The sequence below is a fragment of the Dunckerocampus dactyliophorus genome, chromosome 20 (genome assembly GCF_027744805.1).
Source record: "Dunckerocampus dactyliophorus isolate RoL2022-P2 chromosome 20, RoL_Ddac_1.1, whole genome shotgun sequence".
NCBI lineage: Eukaryota > Metazoa > Chordata > Actinopteri > Syngnathiformes > Syngnathidae > Dunckerocampus > Dunckerocampus dactyliophorus.
Window position 1 is genome coordinate 10,984,310 of NC_072838.1, and position 11,517 is coordinate 10,995,826.

Below are 11,517 nucleotides of genomic sequence, written 5' to 3' on the forward strand. Positions count from 1 at the left end.
CAGTCACCCCCAGCGCACCACGACCTACGATGGCTCGTTAACTATTTCTCTCAAGGCTGAGCCATGAGCCGACACGGAGAGTGTCAGAGAAAACACATACCTTGACTGTTTCAGGCACATCTGCCAGATGATTTGTTTTTATTTTTAGTTTCTGTTCTAAAACATCCAACAACTTGCTTTGAATCCTTCAGGATTTCTTTCAAGCACAAAATATCTTTGCAATGAACCATTAAGTGGCAATGCTTAACTCCTTCAGGTCCAAACACATGTTCTCAAGCCAAGCCTTTGTTTGACTTGTATAACACGACTTGGAGGCCTATGAGTAAAACTCGAAAGCCAAGGTAATTAGCTCCTTAAATGCGATGGGGCTTTCATCTCCTCACTCTTGACATTTCTCCTTTGCCTGCTTGCCCGTAGGATCTGTTACCATAAATAAAAACAGAGTGTAAGACATTTTCCCTTGAGGGATTAGTAGCAAACTGTCAGTGTCAATCAAAATGTTACCTGTATTGTATTAGATCAGGTGTGTTCAAAGTCAGGTTCAGCTGGCAACTTTTTTTTTTTGTTAATTAGCCCGCAATACAATGGAGGAATTGGTACAAACTGTAAACAAACATATGAGGAAAAAGTTGAATGCTGTAAGATATGACACTTCTTCGATCTATTTGCACAAGCACCTATAACTAGCGATGTCCGATAATGATGGAACGAATTAATGATGACGTGTGACGACCATTTCAAATAATAATTGTCCAAAGAGAGTATTCACAGTATGTGGCTAATGAGGTGTTTTTTTCTGCTTCAGAAGTGCTGCTGGACGACTTCCTGTTGACCTACCTGGTGTTCATGTCCACCCACGACCTCTGTCAAGCTCTGCTGGGACAATATCCTTAATGACACACACACATGCACACACACACACACACACACATATCCTTTGAGGCAACACAGGCATTCTCCTGTCTCTATTATGCTGTCTCCTTGACTGCTCTCACTTATAGCAGCGCACGCAGCAGGGGCCAGGAGGAGGGCAAGGACACCCTCTTCAGGAAGCGCAAGGTCCTGCAGCTGGTCTCCCACTGGAGCCGACTCTACAAGGACTTTCTCAAAGAAGAAGAGCATGTTCGGGGCTTCATGAAGGTACGTCGCCAACAAGGCTCATCCTGCATATCACCTAGGGTCTCTTCTCATGTGTGCCAACTTCATTTATCTCCACCTGTCTTCTAAAACGGGCTCGTCTTTCCTCAAGCAGGAAAGACAAGAGAATTCAATCCCAAAGGTCCTCCAAAAGTGTTTTAAACCAGATGTTTTAAAAATGTGCTTACAGTTTATACCTTTTAAATATAGTAGAGAATCTGACAAACGCATGCATGAATGCAATAATCACACCAGGGCACACACTGTCTGTGTCCCTGTGTAGCCTGATGGCTTCATCGTCGGGTTGCTATGGAAACCAACATGCGAGGGTTGGCATGGGTATAATCTCGTATGGAGTGTGCAACCAAGGCGATAGTTGCTTAGTAACAGAGGAATGAGACCAGACACGGGATAGGGGGCTACGGTGGGTCAATGACAATGACAAGCAGGTGTGTGTACGTGTGCGTGCGTCTTTCTGCCTCTTGAGATTTTGCCACTTGAGACACACACAATTGAACGACGCTATTCCCGCTAACAACGCACATAGAATAACATCAGGGTATGTGTAATGAAACCTGCCTCATTTACATAATTACCCTGCATAGCAATGGAGCTGCAAAGTAATATAGTTAGAGCCACACTGTATGGTCTTGTTAGTTCACATGTTGTGTGTTGTCAGCACAAAGCTTGTTTTTGTAACAGATCAATTTCATAAACGAATGATAGTTTTAATTGTTCCGTTCATGTCACAATAAGAGCGCATTCATGCATCCACTGAGGGGTGTTACTCAAATATTGGCCCCCTCATGTAGTTCATAAGACACATTCATCCCTCACCGCTTCAGGTGTTGAATTTTGCGGCTTCACTCTAACAGTTTTTCAAAATATATTAATTGATAAATCATTGCTGTTTCGTGGCCTATTAATAGTAAAAAAAAAAAAAAAAAAAAAAAGCATATTTAAGCAAATTATATGTATTTTTAGGCTAAATTAAGCATTGTCAAGCATAAAAATGGATAATTGAACTAAAATACAAAGACCTCAGACCTCTTCTTCAATGACCTGGAGAAATGCAGATAAGACAGAGGAGCAGTTAAAATGCCCATTTTAAGATGATGGTGATCAATGAACTGCTGAGCAGCTAAGAAATATATATTTTTTGTATTGCAATCTACTACCAATTGAAAACATGATGGGGTTGTCTTATATTCATGGTTGTCTTACAGTATCACCTTGCGCTGTCAGACTCTTTACAGGTGTGTGTTAGAGGATCTGTACGAGTTCCCTACGCTGGAGAAAGACCTCAAAGAGTTCCAGAAGCTTCTGCGTCGCAGACAGTAAGTGCATTTGTGTTTGCTTGTGTTTAATGTGAGAGTTTGCAAACGTGTGCCAATCCTCACTGCTGTGTGTTTCAATATCGCAGCACAGTGGATGACTGTCCTCCAAACCAAAAGGTATCAGAAATAATGCTGTATGTGCGATTTTGCCAGCTGTCACTCCGTTGAGGTGTGAACTATGGGATTGTTGTGTTCTTTCTCACAGAGCAAGCAAATGCACCCGCAGTTGAGTCTGAAGGAGAACTGTTTGCATCTCCGAAGTCCGCAATCTGAGACGAGAGAAGGTGATAATGACAGCGCCATTGTCTGTATTTTTCTGTGCATTTGCACAAAATTGCGGTATATGTAGCTCACATCTCTTTGCCATCCTCCATGCATCTTCTAGTTATTTGCTGCGTGTACGTGAGCACCGACTCCTACCTGAGTGTCCACACGCATCCCTCGCTGGAGGCTCATGAGCTGCTAAGAATTGTTGGACTGAAGATGGACAAGTCAGATGAGGACACGGTGCTTGCTGTGGTGTCTCACACTGGAGGTAAACACAGTACCAGTACCGAACGTACACCAGAATGAAATCATGAGCATGTTATTCCTGGATCTGGTTGTTTACATTGACTATCTTCTGTTTGTGCCTCAGAGCGGAGGATGCTGCAGCCCAGCGACTGTGTGTATTCAGAGTCTCTGACCCCACAGGGCAAGCTGGTAGCCTGTCGCAGGGACCTCACTGAGATGTTGGTATGGAAAAGAATTCTTCAGGTTACCCTTTCTAATCATTCTTTCGGGCCTGTCCATCTCCCAATCACAGATGGAGGCTAAACATGTGGTTGCAAGTCAAATCACAATTTTGCCAAGCATTCTGCAGGTTGCAAAGCTCTAGTAAATGGTTTGACCCACTATGGAGCCAGAAAGCCAACATAAACAACACTTGGCATTGTAGCAAAAGTTGCATTGAGTGTTGCCATTGTAAAATGTTACAAAGACATAAAAAACACCATGTTTTCAGGTTCAACTTTCTGGTTTTCAGCTTCATTTTCAGTTTCTACGACTCCAGGTTTGGAGGAGAGGAGGGAGAACAGCACTTACTGTCGGTTTAGGAGATCCAGGTGAACTTGCATCCTGTTCTGTCAGTGTACACTCGTGGCCACAGGGATAACAATGATGGCGGTAGCCAACAGAAGCCGCGGTACTCTCTCTGCTCCTCAAACCTTGGACGCGCCCCTAAGCCTCTATCTCGTCACCTTCACGTCAAAACACTGCCAATAAGTTGAAACTACAAAAAAACTTAACTGAAGCTGAAAACCAGAAAGTTGAAACTGAACACCTGTGACACTTTTAAACAAAATAATGACAATGTAAAAAAAATGGCCTTGAAAACCCCAAAATACAAAAAATATTCAGGTGTTTTTTTAATGTATTTTATTTTTCAGTTCAGTTTTCACTTTCATTTTACAGACCAGTACTTGTTTCAATGTCAATACAACTCTGCAAAGCGGGGTTTTTGTCCCCCCCAATACCAAAATTATTGCTTTTGCAGCGTTTTAAGTCCATGAATATCTTTTTCCATACTGACTTCCTTTCCTGTTTGCAGCCTCCTTTAACAGACAGCGCTGAGCTCAGCAGGAGGCCTGTGCGCCTTTTGGGAATCAACACGTGGGACGTGGCAGCAGCTCTCACGCACCTAGACTGGAGCCTCTTCAAATCCATCCATGAGGTATGAGCACACACTCGGACACACACACAGACCTGCCAACATGTACGCATTTTCTATACTCGGCATGCATTTTGACCCTTGAATACGCTCGCATGCTTCGCTGCTCTCCAGGCACACATTTTCTCGTTTTCCAGTTCAGTCTCTGAAGCCTGGATTATCCTCCTGCTTCAAGGTGCACCAGGCGAGACCGAGCTTTTCTTCCTGTCACTCACACACACACACACACACACAAGTGACCTGTAAGGACATGGAGACCTACTCCAAAAAATATTTATGCTAATTTTAGAATAATGGAGGTGAATGAATCAGCTCAGAAATATAATATCCTTTTGTTGCAGTCTGCCTCTTATTATTTTGCTGGTATTATTATTTTTTTATTTAAAGGGCCGTCTTCTATTTGGCTCAACACAGTAATTGTGCAGCATGCCAACACTTTTGCCCCCACAATGAGGAAACCACCCACCGTTTTGTAGGATCAATTATGAGACATGTAGAGTTTTTATAACTACTCCTCCCCCACCACCATTTGTTTTTATTGCATTGTTTCACCGTGTTTTTATTTTATGCTCTTGTTGTCTCTATTTTGGGGGTTGTTGTTGTGCAGTTTTTGTGAATTCATTGCAATAAAATCAAAACAAACGTGTAGCAAGTAAAGGGTGGGAAACTAGACAAGTAGATGTCTTTGTCCACGTTGCGTTGTACCGACCACGCTGATGTCCTTGCAGCAAGAGCTGGTGTACTACACCCTCAGCCGCGTTCCCGGCAGCGGCCACACAGCAGCGCTCTCAGTCTTGCTGCAGCGCTGCAACGAGGTCCAGCAGTGGGTCATGTCCGAGGTTCTCATGTGCGTGTCGCTCAACAAGAGAGTGCAGCTGCTCAAGAAGTTCATCAAGATCGCAGCGCAGTAAGAACACACACACACACACCATACATACACGTCAATGAGCAAGGAACATCGTTAAACTCCATGTTTTTATGTGCCGCAAGCTGCAAAGCTCAAAGGAATTTGAACTCTGCATTTGCCATCATCATGGGTCTCAACACAGCGGCAGTCAGCCGGCTCAACCAAACCTGGGAGGTGAGTGTGTGTATTTGTGCTGATGCCCTTTTTTTTTGTCTTTGCTATTTTCAATCCAACTTAAACACAAACACCTTTTTGTTGAAGAAATGTCCCGGCAAGTTTAAGAAGCTTTTCTCAGAGTTGGAGCTGATCACGGTGAGGATTAGACGTCGATTATTTCTGGATGCTTGGGATTTTCTCAAGTCTTTTCGTATTTATTGTTCTTTTCTTGCTTTTGATTGTCTCAGGATCCATCGCTGAACCACAAAGCCTACAGAGAAGCTTTCAAGAGAATGAAGCCTCCAAAGATCCCTTTCATGCCTCTTCTCCTGAAAGGTGATGTCTCTTTAGACGCGTTTATCCACACTCGGCGAACCTTGAATTGACTTTTTAATCTGCTCCTCAAGATATCACCTTTATCCACGAGGGCAACAAGACCTTCCATGATAACCTGGTCAACTTTGAGAAGTTGGTAAGTACAGTCAGTATTTCTATAACTTTTGGCTTCCAAGTAGCATTTCACGGTGTAAAACATCATAAACATGAATTTTGCTGTTTAAAAACTTAATTGCATGCAAACTATATCTGATTATTTCATTTCACACTAACATCTTCCACTGAACCCGGCAGCATATGATCGCAGACACAGTTCGAATGATTCGACACTGCCAGAGCGACCACCCTGGTGAGTCTTCATCACATATGTCGTATTTATGTACATTGTACGTGTAAATCGGGGGTGCACACACTTTATCAGCGTGCAAGTCACAGGTCAAAATGATCTACGTCTTACTATAAAACAGGAAAACATATCATCCAACTTTGAAACCACTGTTCTAAATACTAAGTTTAGTCTTCAAGTCTTCAAAATATTCATTTATTTCATTCAATATGACAAAGATAGTTACACATCATTTCTCAGTAGTTCTGTGCATAACCTGAGTCGAGATCAGTCAGTCAAAATAGCCACGTAGCGGTCATGTTCATTATTACAGCTATACAGGAAATGAAAATTAAGCAAAAGACAATGCATTCAAAAGGTTTTCAGTCATGACAATCGACTTTTTTTCTACATAACTAGCAGATACAAGTGAACGGATGACTTTTGTTATAGATGGAGGCATCTTACCATTGAGTTTGTTTACCCGTAATGTGAATAATAAGATGCAAGTTGCATGTCCATGTGCTCCTAATCGAGTCGTCTGTTCACCACTTAACATTTGGCCCTTCAAATCGGGAGGGGAGCTTAATGTCAGCTGACTGATGTCATATGACATCTACAGAGTGATGTTTATGATATGGGACAAACACAGGATTGACCGTCAACGTAATGGACACCCCTGGCCTACAGCGTACCTGTCAACATTTGCATTATAAAATACGAGAAATGTTCCGGAAAAATGGGGGAAATTAAGAGAGCTTTAGATCTTCCACAAGGATTTCTGTTTCATGGGTGGTAAATTCCTTTATTCATGATGCAATAGGAACAAAAAAGGGCTTTTCTTGAACCGTTCCCACAAAGTGTGACACATAAAATTGTCTTGGTGTACTGAAAACATTTAAGTGATGAAAGGGTGCGTCTCAATGCATGAATTGATGGTTGTGAGTTCATTAAGAGCAATGTACTGCCCTCTACTGTCGTGTTTGTTGTATTGCATCTCAGTAAATCTGACTGCAACTACTGTAGAAAGCTACAGTGCTCAGTAAAGTACCTAACATTTGTGTGCACGAAATGTCAAAACGTAATAACACCAGCAGATTTGGATAATATTGCACGTAGGATTGTAGCACTTAGCGCTCAAGTACTTAAACACCTGAACACTTCAGCATTCAAGCGCTTTGTTTCCCGAAATATCTGGTTTTGTCAGTTGTACACCCAAGATGAAAAATATCCATTGGCTATAATCTTGCATATTTCCATAAAAATGTTGATCAATAGGCACGGTCCCTGTTTTTTTTTTAATAAATACATCTACAAATCTATATTCCGTAGTGTAAATGTAGCTGATGTATTCCAGTTATTGTGTGCAAACTGTGATTCATGTTGATTGTTGTATTTATTATTTATTACTATTATTATTATGTATTGACTTATTTACAGTTTTTTTATTTTCCCTTATTTATATATTTTTTGTTTATTTGTAATTTATTAAGCAATTGGGTGACATGATGTTATCTTCTAAATTAAAGGAAATGGTAAAAACAATGGTATTCGATTTCTTGTGTAAGCGTATGTAAATCGCTGGGGGGGGGCGGTGCCATATAAAATCTCCCTTCGGGCCAGCTCTGTTTGTACTGTTACAAAAAACCTCAATAACAAACTAATCATCTTCATTTGTGTCCATTCTGTACCGCTTTGGGGCAAAAGTAGTTTTTTTAGGTCTGCTTGTCACGTCCCAGTTCAAATACGTGTCCGTGTGTCTGCGTCGCAGGCAACGAGGTCATCGGGGTCGACAGCGCAGAGTTGAGGGCGAGCGTTCACTACCTGCACATCATCGACAATCAGCAGACGCTCTTTGAGCTGTCCCACAAGCTGGAGCCTCGGGCCTAACGACGCACGACGCCCATCCAGGAGCTGGCCACTGCTGCGGTAAACACAAGCACTGATTATTGTCTGCGACACGTGAGGACGCCAACGAACAAGCAGCGGGGGTGCCAAGTCTAGCACAAGGTGCCATATTTTTTGGGGGGGTGGGCGGACATGTAGACACAGCGCTCGCCTCTAAAGGACGCACAGACTGACTAGAGAAGGGTGTACTGATGTTGTACAGTATCTATTGGACAAAATATGTCTTTGCTTTGCTTTTTGTGATTAGCTTTTTGGTTATTTATGAGCCTGTCAAGCAGGTGGAATGTTCCTTTTATTTGCGATGGCCTCATCATTTCAGTCACAAGAAAAAGAAAAAAAAAAAAGCCTATTGAAGATTTTGATGTGCTACATCATGATGTCGTCGTTATATTTTACTACATGTGTACTCAAAACAAGCCGGCCTGATTCTCCACGTCACAGCTGCTAAGTAAACCATGTTTATTTTTTGTCATTACTTGTGTGGTCGATGATGTAACACGAAAGACAAAACAGTGTTGAGGTGTTCTTGACACATACCTCTGCTTTTACTGTATGCTTTTTGTCACTACTATGAACACAGGCAGTGCCACTTTGAATAGCATACTGAAAGAATTAAGAGACTGACAATGCTGGTTGTTCATCATGCACTAATTAGGATGCGTTTGTGTGACTAGATTGTGACAATTAAGTGTAGATTTACCATGTATGGACCTCTACATCGGTTCTGCAGCACAAATGCACTCCAAGGTTATTCTCTCGTTGTGTTGGTCATTTCTTTCCACAAGCAGCTGAAAAAAAGCAAGTCTGAGTCATTTCCCAATTCTTAGAGCTGATTTGAAGGTGTGTGCTTTGGGTCGCTATGAAAACAGCCTAATTCATGACATTTCCCCCCCCTTTTATTTGTCATCTTGGAGGTGCAGACAGTTACATTTAAACCTTAGCACATCCTTGTGAGATTGGTTCAATTTCAGTCTCATCAGCAGAAACATTTAAAAAGCAGACATTTTTGCAAACATTGTTGGGAATATCTAATGAGATCCAATACAAGAACAGTATTGAAACATTTACTGCCATTACAAAGATAATTACGCACATTTTGAAATCTATAGTGCATATTTTATCATTTTGTTTTGCAGTATACTACAATGAATACCTCTCTGATTGAAAAGTATATGTTAATATTACGTTTTCGGATACGACTCTTGCATTGGATCGCATCAGACTGTGATTCTGTACCTAAAAAAAGATTAAAACGCATGGGAGGGCTGCCGTTATGCAATCTTTCATGTGGGAAATGTCCCTTAGAAACGATGTTAGTGCCAAATAATAGTTGCCAGAAGCGACGTGACTTCACACGGGATGCTGTGAAGGAGGACGAAGCCGTGTTGCCAACACTGTTACGGTTATTCACAACTGTATATAAACCATGCAGCATTATACGGGAAACATTAACAAACAACTTTCCGATGCTGTGCTGTTGTGTTTGTCCAGACTGTGAGGCTTGATAAACCACACACACTCCAGTTGTGCTATTAGTTTTGTTCTTCTAGTATCCTATTGACTTCATGGAGTGGTCAAATGAGGTTCGACAATGTGGAAAATGACTTCATGGGAGAGGTGTTGCCAGGTAGTCTTGAGGAACAAATTTACAGGTGATCAGGTGATGCTTATCTCCTGGAGACATTTGAGGATTTATTTAGTGTTTTTAAGAGTCATGACTGTGGAAGTTCTCCTGTTTGCATGATACAAAAAAGGACAATGCAAGAGAGCATGTTGAAGGCTTTGTACTTATGTAATATGTGTAAATATATGCCTATGTACTGTTCTTATTTATTTGTTGCAAAGGGGGCGGGGAGGAAGAAAAAAGTAAACCACTAAGCAATATGTTCATGTCCACTCAATGTCTTTTCTATAGAGCTGTTTTACTATGTGGAACATTTGAACTGAAATGAATAAATTATAGCTTTTATGTGAAATCAGCAGATGTGGTGTGAATGTGTGCACATGTGGGGTGTGGTGTCTTTGACCAATGACATGATGCCAGCAAAGCAGGTGCATATCTTTTAAACTGCTGCTGCCTACATTTTGGTCAAACCAGAAAGCGGCCATGAAGACGCACGCTATGCTCCTCGCCCTCATCTTGTTTAGGTCAGCTCTTGGAGCTGAGCCTCCTTCAGCTGGCCCGGAGGTGAAGCTGCAACGTGGAGACTGTCCTCTCTTCTGGTTCAGCTTCAACGGCCGCTGCTACAAGTACGTTAGCACAGGGATGAAATGGGCGGATGCAGAGCTGCACTGCATGTCCCAGAAGGCCCACCTGGTGTCCATCCACAGTCTGGAGGAGGATAACTTTGTCAAAGTTCTTATCAGGAACTTTGACCCTGCAGAGAAAGACACATGGATTGGACTGAGTGACGTCCATAAGGAGGGGAGGTGGATGTGGTCTGATGGGTCACGGGTCAACTTTGGCTTGTGGTCTCCCAACCAACCAGACAACTACAATGGTTATGAGCACTGTGTTGCCACCAACTATCGTAATGGTCGCAAATGGAACGACGGTCACTGTACTAATAACAACTTTGCTTTTGTTTGCGCATCTCTTGTGGCGTGTCTTTAAATTGATCTCTTTACAAGAAGCTGACCTCCAAAATAAATGGGTCTGTATGCACCGTGTATCTGTGCATCCTCATCCTTTTTGCAGTTGCGTTGCTCTTAACTAACACAATTTTTTTTTACTAAATGACAACCTACTTCAATGCAATCGCTGCAATGAATATGAAACTTTAATTCTGAAACTACAGTATGTTTAAATTAATCAAGACCCACTGCATGGGAATACATATTATCAACACAGCACTGATCAAATGAACTACACTATAGTTTGAACCACGACTGCACTTTTTCCCCCCTATTAGAAGAAGGAAATATGTGAACAAATTAAAGACAGGAAGTGCATTGACACACTATGGTAACTGATGAGACAAAGAGAATGAGTAGGACTAAATAAGCTCTGCTTCTTCTTACTGCTTATCGGACATGTTGAATTGTGCACGTGCACACATGCTATGTACTTGAATGTAATTTTTTTACCCTGTTTGAAATGAACAAAACCATTGCCATTAGTGTACTACCATATACCAACACTTGAATGACGTAACATGATCTAAATCTAGAATAAAATCTAAAATAATTCAACAATAAATGTATGTAAAAAAAGATCTTTGCTACTGGAATAACATTAACAGGACAGAGTTTAGGATAAACATAATAAGAAAGTTCAATACCAGTAACTTAGTTGTTACTTATCTTTCTCCACAACCCCCGCACCCACCATTGTTTTTTTCTGTTTTTCCTGGTACATAATGTATATATGTACTGTATTTAAATACTCAAGGATATGACTCCTTTTGTACAGTTTGGTACGCATACTAGCTATTGCTATGGCCACGCCCACAACCGCGTTTCGCGCGAAACTTCAGACTACACCAACCGAGCGAGAAGGAGGGGTTGTTTTGTTGACGGGCAACCTCTTTTCATACAGAAAATCCTTATGTTGTTATCATAAAACAGACGTTTAACTGTAAATATATACATTATAAAATAAAAAAGCTGGACTACAACGGGTGTTAAATTATTTATGCACAAAACAAAAAGTTGTAAATGGAGACCACCCCCCTACGTTTACAGTCAGTCTACTTACCTATGT

The 11,517-nt window shown here is 41.5% G+C and overlaps 2 protein-coding genes across 3 annotated transcripts in view; both read left to right on the top strand.

Moving 5' to 3' along the window:
* The window catches only part of rapgef5a (Rap guanine nucleotide exchange factor (GEF) 5a), a 47,820-nt gene extending 38,042 nt beyond the window's left edge, over positions 1-9,778 (top strand). For both annotated transcript variants that reach the window (XM_054762823.1, XM_054762824.1), the window contains 15 exons: positions 806-884; positions 996-1,140; positions 2,383-2,474; positions 2,561-2,591; positions 2,680-2,758; positions 2,860-3,009; positions 3,112-3,209; positions 4,063-4,185; positions 4,911-5,089; positions 5,173-5,263; positions 5,351-5,401; positions 5,494-5,581; positions 5,653-5,717; positions 5,876-5,930; positions 7,678-9,778. In XM_054762823.1, the coding sequence (XP_054618798.1) occupies positions 806-884; positions 996-1,140; positions 2,383-2,474; positions 2,561-2,591; positions 2,680-2,758; positions 2,860-3,009; positions 3,112-3,209; positions 4,063-4,185; positions 4,911-5,089; positions 5,173-5,263; positions 5,351-5,401; positions 5,494-5,581; positions 5,653-5,717; positions 5,876-5,930; positions 7,678-7,796 (1,445 nt within the window). In that variant the 3' untranslated portion in view covers positions 7,797-9,778. The remainder of the gene's footprint in view (positions 1-805; positions 885-995; positions 1,141-2,382; positions 2,475-2,560; positions 2,592-2,679; positions 2,759-2,859; positions 3,010-3,111; positions 3,210-4,062; positions 4,186-4,910; positions 5,090-5,172; positions 5,264-5,350; positions 5,402-5,493; positions 5,582-5,652; positions 5,718-5,875; positions 5,931-7,677) is intronic.
* Positions 9,779-9,921: 143 nt separating this feature from the next.
* Positions 9,922-10,463, top strand: LOC129172785 (C-type lectin BpLec-like). The gene has a single exon (XM_054762834.1). The coding sequence runs from the start codon at positions 9,922-9,924 to the stop codon at positions 10,426-10,428; it is 507 nt and encodes a 168-aa protein (XP_054618809.1). The 3' UTR covers positions 10,429-10,463.
* The last annotated feature ends 1,054 nt before the right edge of the window (positions 10,464-11,517 follow it).

Bases quoted from the DNA above. Each gene is read 5' to 3' on its own strand.
- LOC129172785 (XM_054762834.1), top strand. From the start codon at position 9,922: ATGAAGACGCACGCTATGCTCCTCGCCCTCATCTTGTTTAGGTCAGCT.